General features: G+C 51.1%; 5 protein-coding genes across 5 annotated transcripts; 3 read left to right on the top strand and 2 right to left on the bottom strand.

The window, feature by feature from the left end:
* The first annotated feature begins 1,461 nt into the window (after positions 1 to 1,461).
* On the top strand, positions 1,462 to 7,863 carry Fbxw9 (F-box and WD repeat domain containing 9). The gene is made up of 10 exons (XM_041650200.1): positions 1,462 to 1,924; positions 3,951 to 4,090; positions 4,168 to 4,296; positions 5,149 to 5,261; positions 5,346 to 5,437; positions 6,559 to 6,707; positions 6,798 to 6,911; positions 7,015 to 7,104; positions 7,182 to 7,247; positions 7,327 to 7,863. Exons 1-10 carry the CDS (start codon positions 1,516 to 1,518, stop codon positions 7,399 to 7,401), a joined length of 1,377 nt encoding a protein of 458 aa, XP_041506134.1. The 5' UTR covers positions 1,462 to 1,515; the 3' UTR covers positions 7,402 to 7,863.
* Positions 7,864 to 8,280: 417 nt separating this feature from the next.
* Gng14 (G protein subunit gamma 14) lies at positions 8,281 to 9,242 on the bottom strand. Its single transcript, XM_041650201.1, has 2 exons — positions 8,541 to 9,242; positions 8,281 to 8,446 (listed from the first exon to the last, which is right to left on the bottom strand). The coding sequence occupies exons 1-2, from the start codon at positions 8,631 to 8,633 to the stop codon at positions 8,321 to 8,323; spliced, it is 219 nt and encodes a 72-aa protein (XP_041506135.1). The 5' UTR covers positions 8,634 to 9,242; the 3' UTR covers positions 8,281 to 8,320.
* A 2,311-nt stretch (positions 9,243 to 11,553) lies between these two features.
* Positions 11,554 to 16,333, top strand: Dhps (deoxyhypusine synthase). The gene is made up of 9 exons (XM_041649965.1): positions 11,554 to 11,889; positions 12,309 to 12,473; positions 12,930 to 13,051; positions 13,133 to 13,229; positions 13,309 to 13,395; positions 13,859 to 13,964; positions 14,042 to 14,145; positions 15,918 to 16,043; positions 16,118 to 16,333. Exons 1-9 carry the CDS (start codon positions 11,683 to 11,685, stop codon positions 16,211 to 16,213), a joined length of 1,110 nt encoding a protein of 369 aa, XP_041505899.1. The 5' UTR covers positions 11,554 to 11,682; the 3' UTR covers positions 16,214 to 16,333.
* On the bottom strand, positions 16,223 to 23,455 carry Wdr83 (WD repeat domain 83). Its single transcript, XM_041649966.1, has 9 exons — positions 23,100 to 23,455; positions 22,899 to 23,019; positions 22,680 to 22,785; positions 22,375 to 22,423; positions 22,166 to 22,292; positions 18,948 to 19,015; positions 18,744 to 18,852; positions 18,545 to 18,659; positions 16,223 to 16,532 (listed from the first exon to the last, which is right to left on the bottom strand). Exons 1-9 carry the CDS (start codon positions 23,200 to 23,202, stop codon positions 16,383 to 16,385), a joined length of 948 nt encoding a protein of 315 aa, XP_041505900.1. The 5' UTR covers positions 23,203 to 23,455; the 3' UTR covers positions 16,223 to 16,382.
* Wdr83os (WD repeat domain 83 opposite strand) lies at positions 23,361 to 24,873 on the top strand. The gene is made up of 4 exons (XM_041649967.1): positions 23,361 to 23,642; positions 23,755 to 23,860; positions 24,337 to 24,434; positions 24,504 to 24,873. Exons 1-4 carry the CDS (start codon positions 23,593 to 23,595, stop codon positions 24,568 to 24,570), a joined length of 321 nt encoding a protein of 106 aa, XP_041505901.1. The 5' UTR covers positions 23,361 to 23,592; the 3' UTR covers positions 24,571 to 24,873.
* The last annotated feature ends 309 nt before the right edge of the window (positions 24,874 to 25,182 follow it).

The raw sequence follows: 25,182 nt of genomic DNA, 5'->3' as shown, positions 1-25,182 counted from the left end.
GGCAGGCTAGAAATTCTTGGAAATATTAAATAGAAATAGCTGTCTGGGTGGTTGTGGGTCATGCTTTTAATGCCAGCACTTGGTATGCAGAGGCAGAAGGATCTCTGAGTTCAAGGCCAACCTGGTCTATAGGGTGAGTTTCTGAATGTGATAGTGTACACTTGGAATGACTTCCAAGGAGTCATTCAGCTCCTTGGAAGACTGAAGAAGAAGGACTAAATCGAGACCAGTGTGACGTTCTCAGAAGAAAAACCTTTTATGCAGATATGTTTGTTGGCTCACATCTTAAATGCCAGCATTTGGAAGTCAGAAGCAGACAGATTTCTTGAGTTGGAGGCTAGCCTGGTCTATATAATGTTGAGTTTGAGACCAGATGGGGCTCCCCATAAGTGAGGTCCTTAAAATTTAAAGAAAAAAAAAACTTACGTGTTAGGTTCTACGTGGCCAATTTGGAATTGTGTTTGTGGGGAGCTATGTACTGTAGATGTAAACTTGTTCTGGCTCCCATTAGACCTTAACCATTTATTGCTCCGCCTGTGTCTGACCTAATGCTATTTGGAGCAACCTGAGTTCCTGGGCCATGATCATTCAACCCAAAATAAACTCTTATCTCTTGGAGTTTGATGAAGTGCTTGCTGTGCATGGTTGAGAACCTAAGTTAGGATTCCCAACACCCACATAAATGTTGGGGGCAGGAGGAACGGAGGAGCAGAAACAGATGGATTCCTAAAGTTCACTGGTTGGCTAAGCCAGCTTAGCTGAAATGATGAGCAGTGAAAGACCTGTTTCAAGATACATGACGGGGCTGAGAGGATCGGCTCAGCACATAAAGACATTTGCTGCCTGGTTTGATTCCCTCCAGAAGCCACCTACAAGTGAAGGGGAACTGACTCGACAGAGTTGCTGTCTGACCAGTCCATGTATGCTGTGGCACATTGAAACACAACACCTCACACAATAAAATTGAGGATAATAAAACATGTAGATCATCGAAGAAGACACCTTCCCCCTCCCATCTCGACCTCAGATGGATACAAAGCATCTCCTGTGCTGGGCTGGAGTGGTAGGTGGTCCACTGTAGTTAAGAGAACTTTAGGCTAGGTGTGGCGCACGCCTTTAGCCGCAGCACTCGGGAAGCAGAGGCAGACGGGTTCACCGAATTCGAGGCCATCCTGGGTTACGTGGTGAAACCATGTCTAAAACAAAGGTGTTTCCAGCACCCACACCAGGCGAATGCAGCCCTTAACTCTAGCTTCAAGGGATCCCAAACACATAAAAGTAAAAATGAATCCTTAAAAACAAAACCAAAAAAAACTTCCTTTGAAATGTCAGTCGCGAATGGTTTAAAAAAAGCGACCAGCTTGCAGTTTAAACATCAGGTTTATTCGCTAGTAACTCGCGGCCAGTGATTTCTGACGTCATCTAAAAACGCCGGAAATGATCTCGTGCTGCCTAGGAAACAGGACGCGGCCCAGTAATAGCTAAACCTGGGGCAGCCGCACCCACCCGGTCGCCATGGAGCTTCCCTCGGGGCGGTGTGGGGATCCTCGCTCCTGTGACGAAGAGTCGGACCCCGAGCCAGACCCGGACCCTGACGCTCAGGCTGAGGCCTACGTAGCCCGTGTTCTCACCCCACCCAAACCTGGCCTGACCCCGCGGCGCTCGTCGCTGAAGTCCACGCTCTCCGCGTCCCTGGGCGCGCCGGAGCGAAAGGCTGCCCCCAGAGTCCCGGCCGTGCGCCTGCCGGGCCTACTGAGCCTTCCCCCGGAGCTGCTGCTGGAGATCTGCGCCTACCTGGATGCACGGGTCGTGCTCCACGTCCTGCCGTGCGTGTGCCAAGCACTCAACGACCTTGTGCGTGATCATGTCACCTGGAGGCTACGCGCTCAGCGCCGCGTACGCGCACCCTACCCAGTGGTGGAAGGTACGCACACCCGGGGGAACAGGAACTTCTGCCCAGGTCAGGCTTGAGCAAAAGAGAGAGGTACCTGGTCTGCGGGTGCATACTGCTTCTGGAGCAGGCTTCCAGGTTGTCCCAGCTCTGACTGGAGGCAAAGGAAATTTCTAGGTGTTGCCTAATCCTTAATCGACCACAAGGCAGATACTTGACTTCCTCAGGCAGAGCTCTGAACCTGGGATCTCTAAACTTACAATTCAGAGATTTTCCCGGTTTGGGCTTTGTTAGCACTAAGGTCCCTAGCCCTGATGTGGATAACTCTAGGACTTTTTAGATTGTACCTGGAGTGAAAATAGGTCCAAAAAAGTCCTCAGGCTCTGGATACAGAATCGGCAACTGCCTTAACAAAGCCCCTGACCCCTGGAGTGTTGATCCAGGATAGGTGAAGCAGAGGTTCTGTATCTCTAGACTCCTAAACCTGAACTAGCCTTGGGACTTAGGAGCTGGGATCACTGATACCAGCAATCGTTGATACCTGGGTCTAGCCTGTCATCTCTTCTGTTTTATTTATTTTTTTATTTATTTTGAGATAGGTTTTTTTTTTAAATATTTATTTATTTTGTATACAATATTCTGTCTGTGTGTATGACTGCAGGCCAGAAGAGGGCACCAGATCTCATTCCAGATGGTTGTGAGCCACCATGTGGTTGCTGGGAATTGAACTCAGGACCTTTGGAAGAGCAGGCAATGCTCTTAACCTCTGAGCCATCTCTCCAGCTCCCGAGATAGGTTTTTATGTAGCCCAGGGTTCCCTCGTCCTCCCGATCCTCTCTCTTTGGTCTTAGATGCCACGAGCTAGCTGTCACTTTTGCAGAGCAGGTGTTATTCATTCTGCCCTTGAGTTCATTGGTCTGTGGAGGAAAAGAAAACTCGAAGTTGATCGTTTTGAGTTTTTGTTGTTTTGCTTTTTTAAGGTTGTACGTATGGAACCCAGAACTTTGGGTGTGCTGGGCAAATGCGTTATTTTACCACAGTTTACATTCTCAGCAAGACTTTGAGATATTGTAAATCCTGATGTTCCTGGATCCTTAGGCTCTTGAGACAGACATGGAAAGCTGAATAGTTGATTCCCCTGACCCGGAAGAGTTTGATTCTGCAGACTTCTGGGTTAGGGAATTGACTTCCAACCCCTAGGAATTGACCTCCAACCCCCAGTCAGATTTCCAAACAGCTTTTTGATAAACATGTTTTCCGATTGAAAAAAAAAACAAACAAAAAACATGTGCTTGAACCTCATCCAAATGATTGAATGGGTTGACCTGGGGTTTAGATTTTGTCTTGGGAGGGAGGGGGAATGACTAGGGATAAAGCCAAGGCCCTGTGCTTCCTAGGTAAGTTCTCGACTACCAAGCCACACTTTCCTTTCGTTGGCTTCTGTGTCTTGTGACTTCCTGGTTTACAGTTAGAAATTTAAGGGGCAGTCAGGGTTCCCTACCCTATAGGAAGTCCAAGGTCCTCCCTGCTTCCCCCAGGTCCAGGAAGGTGAGCATCCAAACAGATTTGGCTCCCACAAAGCTCTAGGGGGAGTAGGAGGGGGAGTAGGGGGAGGGGAGGGAAGTGGGAAGAGGGAAGGAGATGGAAATTTGCAATAAAAATAAATAAATTTAAAAAAGAATTATTGACATCAAGTTATTAAAATAACTGGAAAAAAAAGAAATTTAAGAACTGTGTCCTTAGGTCTGGGTTAGGGGCTAAGGCCAGAATGCTTGGTTAGTCGTGAGGCCCTAGAGAGGACTGAGGGTGGGACTGTTGTCACCTGGATTGTGAGATGAAGGTTGGAAAGTGTAATTTCGGTTTCTTAGCGTTGGGAGTATTCTTGGTCCTGCATGGGAGATGGGTGGTCAGAAATCCTGAAGCAAGGCCAGAGTCTGTGCCTGCTTAGGGTGGGGGGTGATGTTTTATCCAGGTCTGGTGAAGGTTGGGCTCCCTGGCAGCCAGGGCTGGACTCTCTCAGCTGATGCTCACTGACTCTCCTGCTCGTGGTACCCCACAGAGGAGGACTTTGACTGGCCAGCCGCCTGCATCGAGCTGGAACAGCACCTGGCCCGCTGGGCAGAGGATGGACAGAGAGCCGAGTACTTCTGCCTAGCTGATGGGCACTTTGCTTCCATTGATGCAGTGTTGCTGCTCCAGGTGAGGGGGGCTAGATGGGAGGCTCGGCAAGGGAAAGGTTGGGGAACCTCAATACCAGCTCCATGCTCTCCTTCCAGGGTGGGGCACTGTGTTTGTCAGGCTCCCGAGATCGCAACGTCAACCTGTGGGACCTACGACATCTAGGGAAGGAGCCTAATCGAGTTCTGGTGAAGGCCTTGGGAACCCAGGGCAATAGCACACACACGGTGAGCAGTCTCGGGGGGGCATGAAAGAGGCTGGGAGGGCTTCTGAAGGCCTTGACGTAGACCTTGATGGCTCAGGCCTATATTAGCAATACTCTCAGGGAGCTAAAGGCAGAGGATTGTTCTGATTTTGAAGCTAGCCTGTGCTACATAATGAGTTCCAGGCCAGCCTGAACTGTAGAGTTAGACTGTTTCAAAGAGCAGAAGAACAAAAACGAGCTATTGGAAACTGCAAGAGTGTAGCTCAGTGATAGAGCCCATGCTTAGATTGTGTTGAGGCTCTGGGTTCTAGTCTAGCACAAAGAGAGGGAGCGGTCTCTGTGGATACCACTGGGATGTGGTTTTTTTTTTTTTTTTTTTTTTGGTTTTTCGAGACAGGGTTTCTCTGTGGCTTTGGAGCCTACCCTGGAACTAGCTTTGTAGACCAGGCTGGTCTCGAACTCACAGAGATCCGCCTGCCTCTGCCTCCCGAGTGCTGGGATTAAAGGCGTGTGCCACCACCGCCCGGCTCGCTGGGATGTGTTCTTGTCCCCAAGCTCTGACAGGCAGCAGAGCAGACCCTACTCCCACACATTGGGATTTACTGTATTCTTCAGTTGTCCCTCCTCCTTCTGACCCCCTTTTTGTCATTTGTGGAGGAGTGGGAGTTATGTGTGTTACTGAAGTGTCGGTGGAAGTGGCATGAGAGAGGAAAAGCTGTTTGGCTTTGAGTGAATCTGTTCATCTCTTGGATCCTTCTCTGCAAAAGCAGGAAGGTCCAGACTTCCTCTTGGGTTCTGGGGAGGAGGAGACACGAGCTGTTACATAGCTCCTAAAGCGAGTTGTCTTGTGTGACTGTTGTGCCTGCTCCCACAGGGCTGGGTGTGGTCGCTAGCAGCACAGGACCACCGTGTGTGCTCCGGCTCTTGGGACAGCACTGTGAAGCTGTGGGACATGGCAGCTGATGGGCAGCAGTTTGGCGAGATCAAGTGTGAGGGGGCCTGGGCAGGGGGCCTGGGTGGGTAGGGCCCTGCCCAAGCCATCACCCAGCCTTGTGTGCCATGTGTCCCCAGGGGCAAGGCGGCAGTGCTGTGCCTCTCCTACCAACCTGACATCCTCGTGACTGGTACCTATGACAAGAAGGTGACCACCTATGATCCCAGAGGTGAGATTCCAATTCCTATGCTTATAAGGCAAAGGGAAGCAGATCTTTGTAAGTTCAAGACCAGTGTGGTCCACACAGTAAGTTCCAGGCCAATTAGGGCTACACAGTGAGAACCTGGCTCAGAAACAAAATAACAGAAACACAAAACAATAGGAAAGAACACTGAGGTTGGGTTGGGGGGCAGGGGCTGGAGAGATGGCTCAGCAATTAAGAGCACTGGCTGCTTTTCCAGAGGACTTGGATTGGGTTGGGAGGTACCCACATGGTAGCTAGCAACCACCTGTAATTCCAATTTAAGAGGATCCATTGCCTTCTTCTGGCCTCCATGGGCAATGTATGCATGCCATGCACAGATACATGTAGGCAAAACACCTATATACGTAAGATAGAAAAGGAGTCTCAAAAATTCAAACATTGAATCACGTGATCAGAGAACACTGGTGGATGACATAAGCCTGTCTGCACTGTGAGTCTTTCCTGTGCTTCTGTCTACGCTGTTCCCCTTGCGGAGACTGAACCTGGTGCCTCCCGCATGCTAGACAGATGCTTTGTCCCTTTCACTTTGCTCATTTTGAGATAGACTCTCACTGTTGCCCAGGCTACCCTCAAACTCACTCTGTATCTTAGGCTGGCCTCCACCTATATTCAGCTTCCTGTCTCTGCCTGTGGGCTCCTGAGTAGCTGGAATTACAGGATTGCACCATGAGGCCTGGCTGATGATTAATCGGCCCCTTCCCCCATCCTGGGATGGAAACCATTGCCTGTGCTTAGGCTATTGCTTAGCCGCTGAGCTCTAGCCCCACCCCAGCCATGACTGAGTCATCTTACTCCATTAGACTGAAGGGATCCTGAGATGGACTTAGGTTTGGGTGGAGTGAAGTGCTTGGCTATGTGTTGGGAGATACTGGTGGGGTAGGAAGGGAAGGTGGCGTGGAGGTAGGGACCAGGAGAGGACAAAAGCCTGTGGGTCCTGGATCCAGATGGGGTAGGAGGGGAGAGGAGTGACCAGGTGAGAAGCCCAGCCATCAGAAGTTTTCCTAGGTGACACGGTAGCCCAGATCCCCAGGTGGGCCTGGGTCTCTGATACCCTCCATCCTCCCCGGCCCGTATTCCCACTCCAGCTGGCTTGGCTCTGGTGAAGAGCCGGAGGCTGCATTCGAGTGCTGTGCTAGCGGTGCTGGCAGATGACAGGCATATCATCTCAGGCAGTGAGGACCACAGTCTTGTGGTATTTGATCGCCGAGCCAACAGAGTCCTGCAGCGGCTGCAGGTGGGTTGCCCTTCCCAGTGATTCTGAGGAGGACTGTAGGTAGCCCAGCTCGTCATTCCTGAGCTGCTCTATGCCTTGTCCTTCGCACAGCTGGACTCCTATTTGCTCTGCATGTCCTACCAGGAGCCCCAGCTCTGGGCGGGTGACAACCAGGGCCTGATGCACGTCTTCGCCAACCGAGATGGTTGCTTCCAGCTTGTCCGGGTCAGCTAGGACTCCTGTCTGTACCTCCCCGGTGACTTCTTGTGTGTAGAGGGCTAACCACGGGGAAACTCTGCCTGAGTGTCACCCATCCTTTCTTCCCTAGTCCTTTGATGTGGGTCACCAGTCTCAGATCACAGGGATCAAGCACTCGCTGGGGACTTTGTATACAACATCTACTGACAAGACCATTCGGGTGAGGACACTGACCCATGCAGACCCCCAGCGCTGGCCAGGGCACATATCCTGACCTCTGCCCCTTACCCTTCCCAGGTTCACGTGCCCACAGACCCACCTAGGACCATCTGTACCAGAAGCCACCACAATGTATTGAATGGGGTAAGGTCCTGCCCCATATAGCCTGTTGGCCTGCCAAGAGCCCATGCCATCCCCTAATTCCACTGCCACTGCTCCCCAGATCTGTGCTGAGGGCAACGTGGTGGTGGCTGCCTCTGGTGGCCTGTCACTGGAGGTCTGGAGGCTGCTGGCCTAAACAGCTGGACATGGCTGCGATGGATGTTGGTATACACTGCCTGCTGAGGCTGCCCTAGGCCTCAGCTCTGGAGAACCTTCCTACAATTGGTGCTGCTTCTGCCCTGCTCCACAGGCCTGGGGCATAAGAAGCCCAGGGCTGGGCCCACGCCTATGCCTGTGGAGGTGACATTCTAGTTTTAGCCACCCAGGGGGCTATTCCCTACCTTCTACCCCTGGTTGTTTTGTTTTATTTGTTGAGGCGGTCTCCATGGAATCCAGGCTGGCCTCACACTTACTATGTATTTGAGCCAAGCCTTGAATGCCTGGTCCTCCTGCTTCAGTCTCCAAGTGTTGGGATAATGGGTACACCGCCACCCTGGGTGATCCCTATTTTGTTAGGTTGGGTGCCTCTTTCCCACAGGAGAGTGAAGAAGGAATAAATGACCTACTGTGCAATTGTTGGGAACTGGAGTGTGAGCTTTCTGTGACCACGCATCTGTGACTGAGGGGGAAGGGTAGCATGTGAGGGCTGGGGCGCCTCCTGCTCTGTGTGTAGCACTCGAGGACCACGGACACTTGGTCTGACATAGCTTAGTGAGGTGAGTGTGGGCTGTGTGGCATGTAGACTCTGACTCAAATTCCCAGGATAGGTCTGTGTGGAGGAAGCAGACAGACACCTACCCCGTCACCCTGTAGGTATGTGGCACAGGGCCACAGTGTAGGTCTCTTCATGCAGGGCTCTAGGCACGCAGGTATGTATGGCTGTGACTGTGGACATGGGCATAGAAGGAAGCCTCAGAGGTGTGCACTGATCCCCAAAAGCTGTGGTACCCCTCAGCCTCCCACAGCAGCACACACAAGTTGTAACACAGGAGCAGTCATGTTTATTGAGGCCTTCCTGTGGTATCCAGGGTCATAGGAGTAGCATTATCGTGGGTTCATAGGATAGCACAGGGCTTCTTTTCCTTGAAGGGGTTGGTGGCAGCGGGGATGCCCACAAGGAAGGGGTCGCTCTTGGCCTGCTCTGTGCAGAACTGCAGCAGGTCTGTGGCTGCCTTAGACACCTGCAAACCAACCACGTCAGCCACATCTGCACATCTGGGTGTGCACTTGCTCCCTTGCCCAGCTGTGCCCACTGCACACCTGCCCAACCCTCACCTTTATGCGGTTGATGCCTGCCTCCATCCGCAGCTGCTCCACTGCCCGGCGGGCCTGTCCGATGTCACTGCCAGTGGCCACCTTGCTGGACATCTGGGAGAAGGTGAGCAGTGCTCTGCAAGCCTGAGCTTCCAAGCTTCTGCAGCTCCTCCTGGGTCCCCCACGTTCAGCTACCTCAGCTGAAGACTCCCAAACAGGCTCGGCTGCCTGCTCCAGCGTTGGCTACCCCACTCTGGCTCTCTCAATACTGGCCTCAATACTTCAACCCCCCACCTTCCCAGTCCCTGCAGAGACTTTGAAGCCAGGACCCAGTGAAATGTCACCAGCAACAGCAGCAGCAGCTGCTGTGACAGAAGGGGTCAGTTCCCCAGGAGGCCCAGTGGCTGCTTTGGTGTCACATGTTTCTTGGATCCCCTGGGGGACTGGGCAGCTTGGTTGCAGGCCCGAAGGATGTGGGACTCTGACTTGCTGAATATCTGTGCTCTGTGTACCCGAACTCCAAACTGTCTTTTTCATAACTCCCCCACCTCATTTAAATTTTTTTTTTATTATTTTGATGGGGTTTTGAGCCCAGGCTGACCTTGCCTTCACGCATGACATCACTCTTGTGTTATATCTCTTAACATGTTCATCCCCAGACCTGCATCCCAGCTGCTCAGACACCCATCTCCAAGGCCTTTATCCCTCCATATCTAACTGCCTCAGGTACCATCAGATCAGCCTTTTGTTTTTGTTTGTATTTTCATTCTTTTTTTTTTTTTTTTTTTTTTTTTGAGACAGGACTTCTCTGTGTAGTCCTGGCCACCCTGGAACCCACTCTGTAGACCAGGCTGGCCTTGAACTCAGAGATCCACTTGCCCTGCCTTCCTGGGCTTTAAGGTGCGCACCACCACCTCCCAGCCATATCAACCTCTAAGTGAAGTTCTGTCTGGTTCCTGCTCTTGTTCATGCCACCTGTCTTCCCCCCTGACTCACTGCCTGCACCAGATAGTCTCCATGTCCTTTGCCAGCTCTTCTCTCCCCTGCCCTGGCTGTTTTGGGCATGGTGGTGCACGCCTGTGATCCTGCCACTCAGGAGGCTGGCTTGGGCTACATAGTAAGACCCCATCTCAAACAAAAACAATCGGGGGTCGGGGTGGCTGGCACCATGTATATTCCAAGCTACTCTACGGCTGAGGTGGGAAGATTGCTTACTTGGAGCCAGGAGCTAGAAAGCAGCCTGGGCCATAGAAGGACCCTGCAAGAAAATCAAGAAACTGCTCTCCACCTGCTTTGCAGCTCTTGCAGTAAACTCATCCTCTGCATGGTCCACAGGGTGCTGCTGTCCGTCTTCTCTTGTTATTTATATGATTGACACCATCATTGTCATTCATTTTTCTCTCCTAGGCTTCCTCTGCCTCATCCCCTTGAGTAGCTGGGACTGTAGATACTCCTGCCACACCCAGCCTCGTATTCTTGCCCCTTATCCCTCAGGGATCACCCTGACACTGCTGTGCTGATTCCTTCCTTCGTTCATTCACTCAGCAGTGTCTTAGCCTTGAGCTGCTATAACAAATGCCATGGACTGAACTGGATAAACAACGGGAATTGCTGACTGGGTAGCTGGTGGTCAGAGTGCTGCTTCTGGTGTCTCTAGAAACTGTTTCATCAACTTCTCTTTAAAAATTATTTTAAAATTGCCTTCATTGTCCCAGCACTCAGGAGGTAGAAGCAGGCTGGTTTCTATGAGTTGAGGCCAACCAGGTCTACATGGTAAGTTCCAGGCCAGTCAGAGTTACATGGTAAGACTATCACAGAAGTATTTTGTGTGTGTTGGGGGAAGGGAGGTGCATGTGGAGGTCACAGGACAGCTTTTTGGAGTCCATTTTCTTCTACCATGTTGGTCCTGGGGACTGAACTCGGGTAGCCAGCAAGTCACGGTCTGGGTCAGCTTCTTGCTGTGTCCTCACCTGCTCTTTCCTCTGCATGCAAATCACCAGGGCCTCTGTTTATCTGAGCATTAACATCTGAGGTTGTTTGTGTGTGCTGTCGGCCAGAGCACAACCTCGGATGTCATTTCTCAGGACACATCCACCTGGCCCCTAACCTTTTATTTTGTGCATGTATGAGCATCTGCATGCACGGCATGCTTGCAGATGGAGGTCAGAAGATAATTTACTGGAGTCTGAGGCTTTTACCCTATGCCTTTGGTCACTGAGCCCGAGCCATCCCGCAACCCTGTCTACTTCTCCAGGGCTGGAATTACTGCCACTGCCCTCTCAGACATTTTTTCTATCTTTTTAAATTTGGGTTCTGGGAATTGGAATTGAACACACACATCTAATCTACACTCTTGCAAAGCAAGGGCTTCACTGGCAGTGATTTCCCTCGCCATACCATCCCCTTTTGTTGAGACAGGGTCTCTATAGTTCAGGCTGGCCTGAAACTTGAGATTCTCCGGCTTCCACCTCCTGACTGCAGGCTGGTGTGTACCCCGAGCTTGGCTTAATCAGTTTTCTGTTTCATCGTTCAGACTACGGACATGAGGAGAGCAGAGGTCTTGTTTGTTTAGAGCAGAGAGCACTATTTAGTGCAGACTACACAAATTGTAGAATTAATATTAATAGGTGCTTCTTGGAGTAAAAAGATGGCAGTCATCCTTGCCTCCCATAAGAGGCCCATGATCCAGTGGAAGGTGACATCTTAGGCTGGCAGGGAAGAGGAATCAAGGAAGTTTGTGGAGACTGTGGGAGGCACCAAAAGGAATCACTATTCTATTTGACAAGAGGCTGCAACTAAGTTTGCCTGATGCCCTAAATCCTGTTCAAGGGCTCTATCTTAGGAACAGTCATCTCGCTCACAGGGGGCAGGAATATTTGGACAGACAACTTTCAAACTAGGCACTTTCATCCGCTTGAAGCTGAGTTCGACGACAGGAAAAAAGGCTCCCGGCGCCGGTGTACGGAACACAGGAGTAAAATGGCCGCTACCAGGACTGCAGGCGCTATCCTGGGTCATGTGACTAAATAGCTTCCGGTTCCAACCCCGCCCTCCTCCACCCCGGGCTCTAGAGTCCCATTTCCTGGGCTCAGGCCGACCACGCGGAGAAATTCTGCGCTTCCCAGCACCCGGGCGGCTGTGACCCGAGAACGGCCGCGGGTGCATGGAGGGGACCTCGCAGGGGGCGGCGCCCGCCGCGGCGCTGGCCGCCGTGCTCAAGCACAGCTCGGCCTTGCCGCCCGAGAGCGCCAAGGTGCAAGGTTACGACTTCAACCGCGGCGTAGATTACCAGGCACTTCTGGAGGCCTTCGGCACCACCGGCTTCCAGGCTACCAACTTTGGACGCGCGGTGCAGCAAGTCAACGCCATGGTGAGGCGCAGGGCGGCCCCGAAGCGGGACGGGAGGGCGGGACCGCGCCACGCGGCTCCGCGTGTGAGTGGCTGGGCGGGGCGGAGTCCTGGTAAATTGGCAGTCTGGGATTGGGGGAGTTTGGGGTTAAAAGAAGGACATTGTAGGAGGAGCTTAAGGTCGGGAGAGCCTTGGAGTAGCTTCTCGGCATTGGAAGGGGGCTTGAAAAGAAGATGCTGTGTGATTCCTAAAAGGGGACAAACCCTAAGTGACAGACCTGAACCGGGAAAGCGGGGAGTAGGGTCCGCGCAGGGGTTGTGTTTTCGTTTCGAAATAGTCCCAGTATTCCTGAGTACAGTCAGACTCTGGAGTCCAGTCCACCTGGGGTTCCTCGACTGAGGGTCGGAGTCAGTGCAACTTTCCGGTGCCCCCATGCGCAGATTGAGAAGAAGCTGGAGCCGCTACCAGAAGATGAAGACCATCACGAAGATCTAACGCAGAGCCTCCGCCCACTCACTGGCTGCACCATTTTCTTGGGCTACACATCCAACCTCATCAGTTCGGGCATCCGGGAGACCATTCGCTACCTCGTGCAGCACAACATGGTGGGTCGATGTTAGGTCTGTGGTCTCAACCTCCCTGGGCAAGTGGATAATAAAACTGCTGTTCATTTAAGAGACATGAAGAAGGTTCTGAAGAGGCTCAGAAGTTAAGAGTATTTGCTGCTCTTGTGGAAGACCTGGGTTTGGTTCCCAGCACCCATGTGGTGGTTCATAGATGTCTGTAACTCCATTTCCAGGGATGTACACATAAAAAAAAAGTAATTTCAAAAAAGGATGCGAGGAGATGGGTTTTTGTTTTTGAACATGCTGGCAGTTCTTATTCCTTAGCCTCCTGAGTGCTGGGATCACAGGAGTGTGCCACATTTTCTGGCTACAGGTCTGCTTTAAGCAGAGGAACAGGCTTGCGCTGTTTTGTTGCACGCTTGTGTCGGGATGAGTACGGGCTGATGTCAGGAGTGCGGCTTAGAAGGAGGCGAGCCTTGTTTTCTGTGCCTGTAGGTGGATGTGTTGGTGACGACTGCTGGAGGCGTGGAAGAAGATATCATCAAGTGCCTGGCACCCACTTACCTTGGCGAGTTCAGCCTCAGTGGGAAGGAGCTCCGGGAGAATGGTATCAACAGGTGGGGCCCCGAGTAGCAGTGGGGCAGGGGACCTGGGCCGAGGGTCTTGGTGACTGATGCCCATGTGCCTCCCATCCCCAGGATTGGGAACCTGCTGGTTCCAAACGATAATTACTGCAAGTTTGAGGACTGGCTCATGCCCATTCTGGACCAGATGGTGCTGGAACAGAACACAGAGGTAGGGCTGGAAGGGTTCAGGAGGACCTGGTTAGTGGAGTCAGAAGATGTTCGGGCTAATACTGATGTTCTTCCTTTAGGGTGTGAAGTGGACACCTTCCAAGATGATCTCCCGACTTGGCAAGGAGATCAACAACCCAGAGTCTGTGTATTATTGGGCTTATAAGGTGAGTTGGTGGGGACGAATCCCTAGGCTTTGGCATGTGCTGACTTGTTTTGTCTTTGCATCTACCAGGGAGTCTCTGTAATTATTCTTAGTTTTCCAGACTTAGATGAGGCGTGTCAAACCCCGAGAGGCTAGGTCATCTGTTGAATGAAGGGCTCTATTTCCTAGTTATGCCCTACACTATTGGGGCTCCTTAGCTGTAGTGCTTAAGAACTCAGTGGGGCCTGAACCAGGGTACCATGCTCCTAAAGACAGTAGCACTCAAGAGTCTGGAAAATGGTGAACCAAGTGGCTCAGTGTGCCAGACACCTACTTAGAGGTGTGCATGGTTTTCCTCTTATCTGCCTCATGTCCACCAGAGAAATAAGCAGCCTGTTCAGGGAGGGAGGATGCCACTGGGTTGGGGACCAGAGTTTTTCTGGGCTCTGAGCTGTAGCTGCTGACTGGTCCTGTGTCCACACCAGAACCACATTCCTGTGCTGAGCCCTGCGCTCACAGATGGCTCACTGGGTGACATGATCTTCTTCCATTCCTACAAAAACCCAGGCTTAGTTTTGGACATCGTTGAAGGTGAGGTGCTCGGGCCCTGGGAGAAGAGGGAGGAGGGTGAACTGAGGCCAGTGCCTGACCTCAGCCCTCCCTCTCAGACCTACGACTCATCAACATGCAGGCCATTTTCGCCAAGCGCTCCGGCATGATCATCCTGGGTGGAGGTATGGTGAAGCACCACATCGCCAATGCTAACCTCATGGTGAGTGGGGTGGCCCTTGGCATACAGCGTGCCAGGCGTGGACTACAGCAGTGGACTAGATGGGTCGGAATCCCTTCCTCTGTGCAGTTAGTTGGAGTGAGGCAGTCAGACAGCAAGAAGTGACATGCATGTTATATGGCAATAATTGTAAGGACATAAGTGCTATCAGTCAGGCAAGGTGACTATTCCCAGCTACTTGGTAGACTGAGGCAGGGAGATAGCCTGTACACAGTTCAGGACTATCCTAGAATACTATAATGTGAAAGGAATGCTGTTTAATAAAGGGAGGGTTGGAAAAGGCTTCTGGGAAATGTGACCGTGAGCAGACATTTTTTAGAGGTACCCCCCACAGGCCTTATGCTATGGGAAGAACATTCCCATTGGGTGACTAGCCAGTGCAAAGGCCCTGAGGCACCTGAAGTAGCCAAGGAGCAGCTGATAGTGGAGCTGTGAAGACCTGGAGGTTACACCGCAGAACTAGCAGGGCCTGTGGAGGATTTTGAACCCTGTCCTGTGAGGCTGGTGATGCCAGGACTCGGGAGCTTGCAGAGACCTCTGGGTCTGAGGCAGAGCAGTGCGGGAACAGGTTTGCTTTTCTTATATGGTTGGTTGCAGCAGGAGCTACTGCTGAGCATAGGGTGTTGGCTACAACTCGGCAGTCCTCTGTGTTCTTTCTTTGAGACTGGCCTCCTTGTTGCCCAGGCTGGTCTTGACTCCCTGGATCAAGGATCCTCTTGCCTTGCCCTGACAAGTAGCTGGAACCACAAGCCCGTGTCAGTACAGCTGGCTCGAATGTCCTTAACTAAAATGCTTGGTAACACCAGTGTGTTGGATTAGTGTTTTGTTTTTTTTATATTTAAAATTTGAGATATTTACATACATATTTTGGGGCAGAAACCTAGAAGGAAATCATGTCCAGAATTTAAATGTGAATGAATATAGCTTGAAGGTAATTTCATACGCTATTTTTTTTAAAGATTTATTTATTTATTTATTATGTATACACCACACCAGATCTCATTATAGATGGCTGTGAGCCACCATGTGGTTGCTGGGAATTGAACTCAGGACCTCTGGAAGAGCAGTCAGTACTCTTAACCTCTGAGCCATCTCTCCAGCCCTTATACGCTATTTTTAAAGATGGTTTTATTTTTAATTATGTGATACATGTGTGCCTATGTGTACCTCTGAGTAAAGTGTAGGTGCCCACGGGAGTCCCCAGGAGGGACTGGATCATCCATCTGGAGCTGACTTACATATGGTTGTGAGCCACCAGACATGAATATGGGAATTGAATTCAGGTCCTCTGTCAGAGCATGAAACGCCCTACTTGCTGAGCCATCTCTCCAGCCCTGTACAGATAGTATTCTTATTTTGCCTGTAGCTATCTGACTTGTCACATGGGTCTCAGAAGTGGTACATTTTAGCTTATGGAGGAAGAGCTTGTATGTAGAGGTGGTTGTACTGGAAACCTGCACAGTCACTTCAGGCACTGAAGATGGCCCTTTTTTTTTTTTTTTTTTTTTTTTTTTTGTTTTTTGAGACAGGGTTTCTCTGTGGTTTTGGAGTCTGTCCTGGAACTATCTCTTGTAGACCAGGCTGGTCTCGAACTCAGATCCACCTGCCTCTGCCTCCCGAGTGCTGGGATTAAAGGCGTGCGCCACCACCGCCCGGCAAGATGGCCCTTCTTAGAAGCTCTCAAAGCCTTCCTGTGTCATACCCCAGCCTTCTCCCTGGCTCTGGCTTCTGACCAGGTTCTCCTCTGCCCACAGCGGAATGGGGCTGACTATGCTGTCTACATCAACACAGCCCAGGAGTTTGATGGTTCAGACTCAGGAGCCCGGCCAGATGAGGCTGTCTCTTGGGGCAAGATCCGGATGGATGCTCAGCCAGTAAAGGTAGAAGCTGACTGCCTAGGGTGAGTCTATGGGCTATGGCCATGGGTTCCATGGCTCACACAGCTTCTCTGCAGGTCTATGCTGATGCTTCTCTGGTCTTCCCCCTGCTGGTCGCTAAGACTTTTGCCCAAAAGGCAGATGCCTTCACAACTGAGAAGAATGAGGACTAAGAAGATTGGTGAAGATTGGGGGTATTTGCTATTCCTTTATTAACTTTATACACCAGCCCCTCCCTGGGCCCACCTACTCCTTGATCAGCAGCGTCTTCAGAATAAATGGTCTTTGTTAGGTCTTGTGAGTTGGTCTGGGTCCTTTGGCTTGGTGCCAGATCCCCAAGCCTCAGCCTGCTCCACCCTCTGCCTCATAGGTCTCTTCTTGCCAGTATTGGATGCTGCCCCCCATGGCTGTCAGCAGGCGGGGTTCCGTGGGATGGTAAGCCAATGATTGTACCACACTAGAACCCACGGGCAGGGCCAGTGCCAGGGCACCCTAAGGAATGAATGTTGGGAAACAATTACTAGTGATCAGGCTGTCTCCTTGAGATCCAGCCTGAAGTCCTCAGTCACCTTTTCCCTTACTTCTTTTGGTGGTGCTGAGAATGCCAGGCAAATCTTGCCACTGAGCCACACCCTTAATCCTGGAGGCTTCTAACCTTGGACATAGAAAGGCCCTGGCCTTGTGACCCCCACCTTACTGTTTCTTCCTAGTCTGAGTGTTCCTGGTACCTTGAGGGGTGCTAGGGATTTGAGGCTTGCACATGCTAGGCAAGTGCTTAACACTGTTCCACCACCAGCCTCTAGTGGCTTCTCAAACACTGCAGATGTCAGCTGGGTGATGGTGCACGCCTTTTAATCCCAGCACTCAGGAGGTATAAGCAGGTGGATCTCATGAGTTTGAGGCCAGCCTGGTCTACAGAGCTAGTTCCAGGACAGCCAGGGCTACACAGAGAAACCCGGTCTTGAAAAACAAAACAGTACAGATGTCATCTGGCCAAACTCCACCTCCAAGTGCTAATTATCTTGGAAGTCTCACTTACCTTCCTTTTTAATTTTTTTTCTTTTTTTGCTGGGCAATGGTGGCACACGCCTTTAATCCTAGCCCTTGGGAGGCAGAGGCAGGCAGATCTTTGTGAGTTCGAGGCTAGTTGGTCTACAGAGCGAGTTCCAGGACTGGCTCTATAGCTACTGAGAAACCCTGTCTCGAAAAACCAAACCAAACCAAAACAAAACAAAATTGTTATTACTATTTTTTTTTTTTACAAAGGGCTCAATAATCCAGGCTGACCTCAAATTTGCAGCAAACCGCCCCCCCCTCGCGACAGGGTTTCTCTGTTTAACAGCTTTGGCTGTCCTAGAACTCATGAGATCCATCTGCCTATGGCTCCTGAGTGCTGGGATTTAGGGCGTGTGCCACCACTGCCTGGCTCAGCAAACCCTTCTTTATTTGCAATACAGTGCTGAGATAATAGGCTTGGAATTCAGTGTTTTCCTGTCATAGCCGCCCCACTTGCTGGGATTACACACGTACTACATGCCCAGCCTCCAGTTTCCTTTCAGGGGACGCTCGGCACTGTCCTTAGACTCGAGGCACCTGTTCTGCTCTCGTAGCCACCACTTGCTTCAGGCATGTCTTGTTCTGAGTTTCATGGTTCCCTGACACTCTGGGTACTAACAGGTCTACTTGGCAGACCCAGCGATTGTCGTTTCCCTCGCCACCCCATAGTTACCTTAACAATATCTTTTTTTTTTTTTCAAGACAGGGTTTCTCTGTGGCTTTGGAGCCTGTCCTGGAACTAGCTCTTGTAGACCAGGCTGGTCTTGAACTCACAGAGATCCGCCTGCCTCTGCCTCCCAAGTGCTGGGATTAAAGGCGCGTGCCACCACCGCCCGGCTAACAATATCTTTTTGTGTGCATTTCAAGGTGAATTTTCTTCAGGAGAGTTGACAGACCATCCTTAGTTCCCAAAGCAAGAGCTGGTCTCAAGGATCTCCTATTTTTTCCAGTTCTTTTACCGAGCCTAATTCTGTTGGCTGTCCCCAGCACTGATACCTCCTTCCTGGAGGCCCTAGAACCTTGACCTCACTAAGCCAATGGTCCATCTCCCACCTGGGGCATGTCAGGATCTGGGGTTTAAAGCCATATGGAACCCATATGCAGATCAGGGTTTCTGGGTGATGTAAGCCCAGAATCAGTGGCTGGCACTGGCTCCTCGCTCTTGGCATTTACAGCCCTGTCTGACCTGGAACCAGCTACAGCCAGCACCTTCTCCAGGTCCTTTAGCATATGCTGTTTCCCTTCTTAAAATATGCTTCCTGCTTTTCCTTCTAGTTCCAGCTTGGGAGGCTGAGGCAGGATGAATCAGAGTCAGACACACTCCCACCTCTACCCGCCTCCTACAGGTCCCAGCTCAAATACCCAACATTGTTCTTTTTTAGGCCTGGGAGTGGTTGAGGTAAACACACAGCTGATGCCCTGGCAAGGAGTCAAAGGGGAAGGCTTACCTCTACCAGGTCCCAGAAGAACACCTTCCCATCCTCAGAGCAGCTGACCACGTGTGTGTCACGTTCACTCAGGCAGCAGTCCAGCTTGTACTGCTGGTTCTTATGGCCAACATACCTAGCAGTGAGGGTGGGTAGAATCAGGCTTGTTCCTCTTAGCCTCAGAAGGATGGGGAGGGGGAGGCCAACCGTGGAGACTCACTCGCCCAGCAGCTCCCCTGTGTCTTTATCTAGAAGCCGCAAAGTAGAGTCCAGACTGGATATCAAAATGCACTGCCCGTCGCGGCTGAAGCAGGTACAGGTGATGGGGCCTGGGAGAGAGTGTGACAGGCAGGTGAATCCGGGTACTCTTGCCTGCCCCATCTTCTGTCTTGACTGTCCCACTGGGACCCAGGGCCACACTCACTGCCCACGTAGTCTGAGAAGAGCTGCCCCATTCTTAGGTCATAGCGCCTCACTCGGCCATCCACGGAGCTGCAAGAAAAGGTAGATCCAGCCTGAAGCATTGCAGTCTTCTACTCCAGGGGCAGCCTGTGCCCCTACGCATTCCTGGGCATTTAGGAAAGTGTGAGTAAGGAAAAGGTGCTCTTCTGCTTTGTGACTCAGGTCCAGGGGACAACTTGGTCCCACTCAAAAACCATGCCCTCTTTTCCAAATCCTCGGAGCTTTCCAGTTCCTGACTGGCACAGTAGTCAACCCTACCTGTCTCTGGGTTCTACATCTGCACATTTGACCAACTGCGGAACTATATTTTATAAGGTTATCATTATCTGTTTTCTCAAGACAGAGTTTCTCTGTAAAGCCCTGGATGTCCTGGAACTTGCTCTGTAGGCCAGGCTGGCTTCGTGTCACACACAGGCCTTGTGTTCCATCCTAGCACAGCAAACACAAACCAGAATCACGTATCAGAGTGTGCAGACTCTGCAAGCTATTTTATAGAGGGCTGGACAGCTTAAAATGTGCTCTCCCTGGGAGGTCCTGAAATCAGCCTACTAGTTACCAAAGCACTGTTCTCAGGAGGTGACTCCACCCCTCCTGCTCCACTACCATCCTATTCTTACACGGATGAAGGGTTTGCCGGTAATCTTCCATCCTTAGTGCCGAAACCCACTAAGCAGCTTTCATCCCTTCTGAGACAGGAACTCAGGCCTGGATGGTCTCCTTTCACTGTGCTAAGGCTGTCCTTGAACTCATGTGTCCTACCACACTTGGCTCACTGGGGAAACTTTCAGAGCACAGCCACTTCATGCCAGTATTTCCCTCAAAGAAACATGGCTTTTCACTACTCTCAGAAAAATAAATGTTCAAATGCCTCCTGCAGCCCTTTGGACCCAGTTCCTTCCATTCCTTCAGCCTCTCCCGCCTGTTGCACGTATTCATCATCTTGGCACATGTGCTTGCTCTCTCTCCGGCTTGCCACTAGATGGCTCTTAGCCACCCATGGTTGCTCATGCCAGGCCTTTACTATGAACAGTCTCACCACTTCTGCCACCTAAAGCTGCTGTCTCATGACTTCCTGTTCTTGCTGTGGTTAGGTCAGCTGCATTTCTGCATTCATTCATTCAGTCAGTCATTCAGTTATTTGCTTTTTGAGGAAGGGTTTCTCTGTAGGCCTGACTGTCCTGGAATTTGTTCTGTAGACCAGGCTGGTGTCAGAGGTCTACCTGCCTCTTCCTCCTAGTGCTGGGATCAAAGGTGTGAGCCACCACTGCTCAGCTCTAGGTAGGCTGGCATTTAACTCTTGGTCCCCTGCCCTCCTCTTCACTGCTGGGGAGGTGGATGTCCCCACACCTGCCACAGTTCGCACTTAGTAACTTTTGTCTTTGTGAAGCCCTAGCTTGCCTAGAACTTGTTATGTAGAACAGATTGAGCTGGAACTCGGAAATCTACCTGTCTCTACCTCCTAAGTACTGGGATTAAAGGCATGTGTCACCATGCCTGGCTCATGGTTGCATTTATTTATATTTTTATGAATTTTTTTGGATTATTTTTATCTCATATGTATGAATATTTTGTCTGCATGCATGTATGTATGTGCACCATGTGTGTCTGGTTTGCTGTTGAGGGCAAAATAGGCTGTCAGATTGCCTAGAACTGGAGTTTCAGCTGGATGTGTGCCACTATGTAGATGTGGGAAATCAAACTGGTTTTCTGCAAGAGCAACAAGTGCCCTAAACCACTGAACAATCCTTCCAGGCCCCACGGCTACATTTATTGACTGTCCTGCTAGGCAGTAGTACTGGGAACTGTAGCTCTTTGACTGGAAGAGCCTGCACAGTTCTCCCAGTAAGCAGCCTGTGCTGCACAAGGGAGATGGGGAGAGTAGGTAACAGCAGTGGTGGAAGTGGAAGGTGAAAGCAGCCAACCAGGCGTAGCCTACTAAAGTGTGCACTGGCACAATGTGGAGCCACCCACAACAAAGTTCTGTATCACCAAACTGAAGTTAAGTGATCTCTTTAGGCTGGGGAGAGGGCTCAGCAGGGGAAAAAGCAAGACTGATGATCTGAGTTTGATCTCTGGAACCCACATAATAGCCGGACAAGGTAGTGGGCATCTAAAATTCCAGCACTCTTATTGGGGAAATGGGAGGTGAGACAGAAGAATCTTCTTGGAAAGTCAAGGGCCAGCTAGCCTGGAGTACACAGTATGGTAGAAACAGCAAGAAAGATCCTGCCTCAATACACTGAAGGAGAGAACTGACTCTTTGTCCTCTGACCTTCACACATGCCTGTGCACACGCATACACGCACGCTCACACACTCAACTTAAAAGCCAAGGCGGTGGTGGTGCACGCCTTTAATCTCACACTCGGGAAGCAGAGGCAGAGGCAGGTGGATCTCTGTGAGTTCCAGGCCAGCCTGGTCTACAGAGTGAGTTCCAGGCCAGCCAGGGCTACATAGAAACTCTGTCTCAAAAAAACAATGAAAAAGCAAAAAGCTGAGTGGGGCACATCAGGTAGCTCATAACTCCCTGTGACCCCAGCTCTAGAGGACCTTAATGCCTCTGACCTGCTGATACCCCCAGCACATATCACTCCCCCATACAGATGCGCATACAGTATTGTTTAAGTTTCTTGTGTGTATCTGTGCTTTGTCTGCATATATGTTTGTGTGCCATGTGCGTGCTGGTGCCTACACAGGCTAGAAAAGGGTAGTAGATCCTCTGGAACCTAAGTTACAGAGAGTTGTAAGTCATCATATAGGTGGTGGGAACCGAACCTAGGTTTTTTTTTTGGAAGAGCAGCCAGTGCTTTTAACTATGGCCCCATCTCTTCATCCCCCATGGTTTTGGGCTACTTATTTTGACTTACAGAATGAAATTATCAGAGCTGGACCAGGCTTTGAGGTGCAGCGCTCAGGAGGCAGGGGCTGGGAACATTGCCTGGTCTATATAGTGAGTTCCAGGACAGAGATCCGAATGCCTCTGCCTCCTGAGTGCCTGTATCACGGCTGTGCCACCATGTGTCATGGCTCACTCTCATCATTTCAGCACTTGGGAGGGGAAAGCAAGAGGGTTAGAAACTGAAGGCCACCCCGGGTTACATAAGACCCTGTCTCAAAAACACAGTGTCCACTATGATCTCCAGTGACACCAGGGCAGGAGTAAGCTCCTGGACCGACTCACCCTGCCAGGATCTCGTGGTCTGACACCTTTACACTGGATATGCCATCTCTGGCTTCATCTAGCGTCTGCACTGGCTCAGGCTTCCGAGAACGGCAGTCCCAGCATCGGATACTGGAATCGATAGAACCTATAAAGCCAACATAAAGGTGAGGTCAGGTTTGAGCCTTTGGGCAGCAACTGGTTTCTTGCTGTCTAGGCTCTAGACTCACCAGACAGGATGACTGTGGCCTCTTCGTTAAACTGAACAGTGTTCACCTTCTGGGAAACAGGAATTACTACTTTAGAGGAGGGGTGTTTGGAAGATTGGGATAAAGGGGAGACTCCAGGTGCACGTTAGATCAAGGACACGCGCTATTGGTAGGAAGGGTGAAAAGACCTTGGGGAAACTGCATGGATGTAGGTGATGGGCACACGGGGAAGACTGTCATGGAAGGATCTTCCTCGGAACCACCTAGGCACTAATATGGATCTCCACAACGCACACGTTAATGAGGGTCTTCTGGCTTGTACTCACTCCAGCGTGACCCCGAAATTTGCGCACGACCTGCCCAGTTGCCACATCCCACAGCACCACCGTCTTGTCTCCACCACCAGAGCAGAGATGGCTGTTGTCAAAGGAACTGGAGGGCAGGAAAGGGAAGGTCAATATCCACTTAGGATATTGCCTAATATCCTAAGGATATCCTAGGATAGTGCCTCTGCACTCCTTATCCCAGTCTGGCCCCGGACTCACCCGGCTGCATCCAGCACTTCGTAGCCATGGCCACTGTACGTCCGCAGCAGCGTCCCACGCAGCGGGTTCCACAGCTTTAGGGTTTTATCGCTGCCACACGTCAGGCAGTAGTTGCCATCCACTGAGGAGCAGCAGGAGGGGGTTACGGGACCTCCGGGCCTCAGGAGGCGGGAGGCCCAGGATGAAGGCGAGGACGCTTACCATTAAATCGCACGGCTCGCACCGCGCCCTGGCCACAGTCCAGGGTCTTCAACCGTTTCTGCGGCAGCTCCGGGGCCCGTGGCTTTGGTTCAGGAAAAGCCATATTTCAAACGCATTAGACTGTTACCCGCATTGCTGCTGTCTATATTGAGACTGCCTTGCTTCCAGGCTTTCAAAAGCCCTTGGTCGGGTGTAACCTTATTATTGTTCCCCCAGGATCTATTTCCTGCCTGGCACTTCCGTGTTCAGATTTTCATCGCGTTAATGACAGTGTTGGGAATACTGAAGATTCCTTTCAGTTTTTTCCATACTGCCTACTTTTCAGGAACGATTCTGGCCTTTTCTTATTCTCCATCCTCGGGCTGAGAGCTGCCCTGGGCCTGGGAGCGGAAGCACTAGGCTACTGGTGTTACTCTAAAAGCAACCCTTCATTCTCACACCGGAAGCTGCTGGTCTAGCAGTGAAAGAGGCACGGCGTGGTCTTCAGTTCGCAATGTCCACCAACAATATGTCCGACCCACGGAGACCAAACAAAGTGCTGAGGTGAGCAGTCCAGCAAGTCATGGCAAGGCATCTCTGGTTGTGGCCGTGGGTCCAGGCCAAGTTGTCAGCCCTGGTGGGACTTGATCGCTCCTGACCCTTGAACATGTCGCAGGTATAAGCCTCCGCCGAGCGAGTGCAATCCAGCTTTGGACGACCCGACGCCGGACTACATGAATCTCCTCGGCATGATCTTTAGCATGTGCGGCCTCATGCTTAAGGTGGGCGGGGTTGAATTTACCTGGGTGTCGCTCCTCCAGAGAATGAGGCCTGGGGGCGGGTTCAGAAAGAGGCGAGTCCTCTTGGCGGGTGCTAGAGGAGGGGATGGGGGCTGTGGTCTGCGGTGAGCGGAGCTTTGGTGACGCCTCCAACAAAGGGGAAGTTGGGATTGAGTACGTAACTGAGCGGGTTTGAGGGTGGGCTTTAGTTTGAGGCAATTTGCAGAGGACTATGGAAAAAGGGCAGGGTCCTTAGCTTGTGGGAATGTGGTGGGGTCAGAGATACAACACACACACACACACACACACACACACACACACACACCAGGGTCAGCAAGCAGCTCTGAAGGGTAGGTATTGAGGTACTTCCTGGGGACAAGGTCCAAGCTGCAGGTGGCTCCTACTTTCTGAGAATCTGGGTTGTGGGGGCTTCTTGACATACTTCTCATTGATCAATGTCCCCACCCACCTTTCTTCAGCTGAAGTGGTGTGCTTGGGTTGCCGTCTACTGTTCCTTTATCAGCTTTGCCAACTCCCGGAGCTCGGAGGACACCAAGCAGATGATGAGTAGCTTCATGTAAGGACCCTGAGCGAGGGGATGGGGTACCATGCTTGCTCTGGAGCTGACACCTCTTTTCTGTCTCAGGCTCTCAATCTCTGCTGTGGTGATGTCCTATCTGCAGAATCCTCAGCCCATGACGCCCCCGTGGTGATGTCACCTGCAGGGCTTGGATCCTGGACTCCTGCCCACCTTCTGGCCTAGCCTTTGGCTGTTTCCAACCTACCCTTAGCAACTGTTTTCAACTTGCCTGAGTGTTGTCTCTGGTCTCCCAGCGTAATGGAGGGAAGTTGGCCCTTTCTTTGGGTCCTGCTTTTGCTTTGACAAAGGGGTAACCCACAGACTTCCCTTTTACCATCCCTTCCCTGGCCACTGTTATGGGAAACCCTGTTCATGTTTCTAAAAGTATTCACTTGTTTTCTTGTTGAAACCGGTTGATATAAAATTTTCCACTCTGGCTGACTTGTATTACTTCTCTTTTGTTCCTGGGGTGCTCTGCCCAGCAAAGATTGTCGTGTGTGTGTGTGTGTCCCCGAGATTTTTTTTAAACGAGTTAACATTCATATTTCACAAGTCTCATGTCTTAGGCATCAGGGGCAAGACAGTTACTTCCACATTTGGGTGACTGTTGGCCCTGCCAACCTAACTAATCCTGGCTTTGGTTTTCTTTTTTGTTTGGTTATTTATTTATTTATCGACCTGTTTATTTTGAGGTGCTGGACATGAACTTCATGGTGTTATACATCCTACACAGGTTCAGTACTCC

Source organism: Microtus oregoni, unplaced genomic scaffold, assembly GCF_018167655.1.
Source record: "Microtus oregoni isolate MIOR12 unplaced genomic scaffold, Mior012 000004F_ref0000308, whole genome shotgun sequence".
Classification (NCBI taxonomy): Eukaryota; Metazoa; Chordata; class Mammalia; order Rodentia; family Cricetidae; genus Microtus; species Microtus oregoni.
This window is presented reverse-complemented; position numbering and strand designations above follow the sequence as displayed.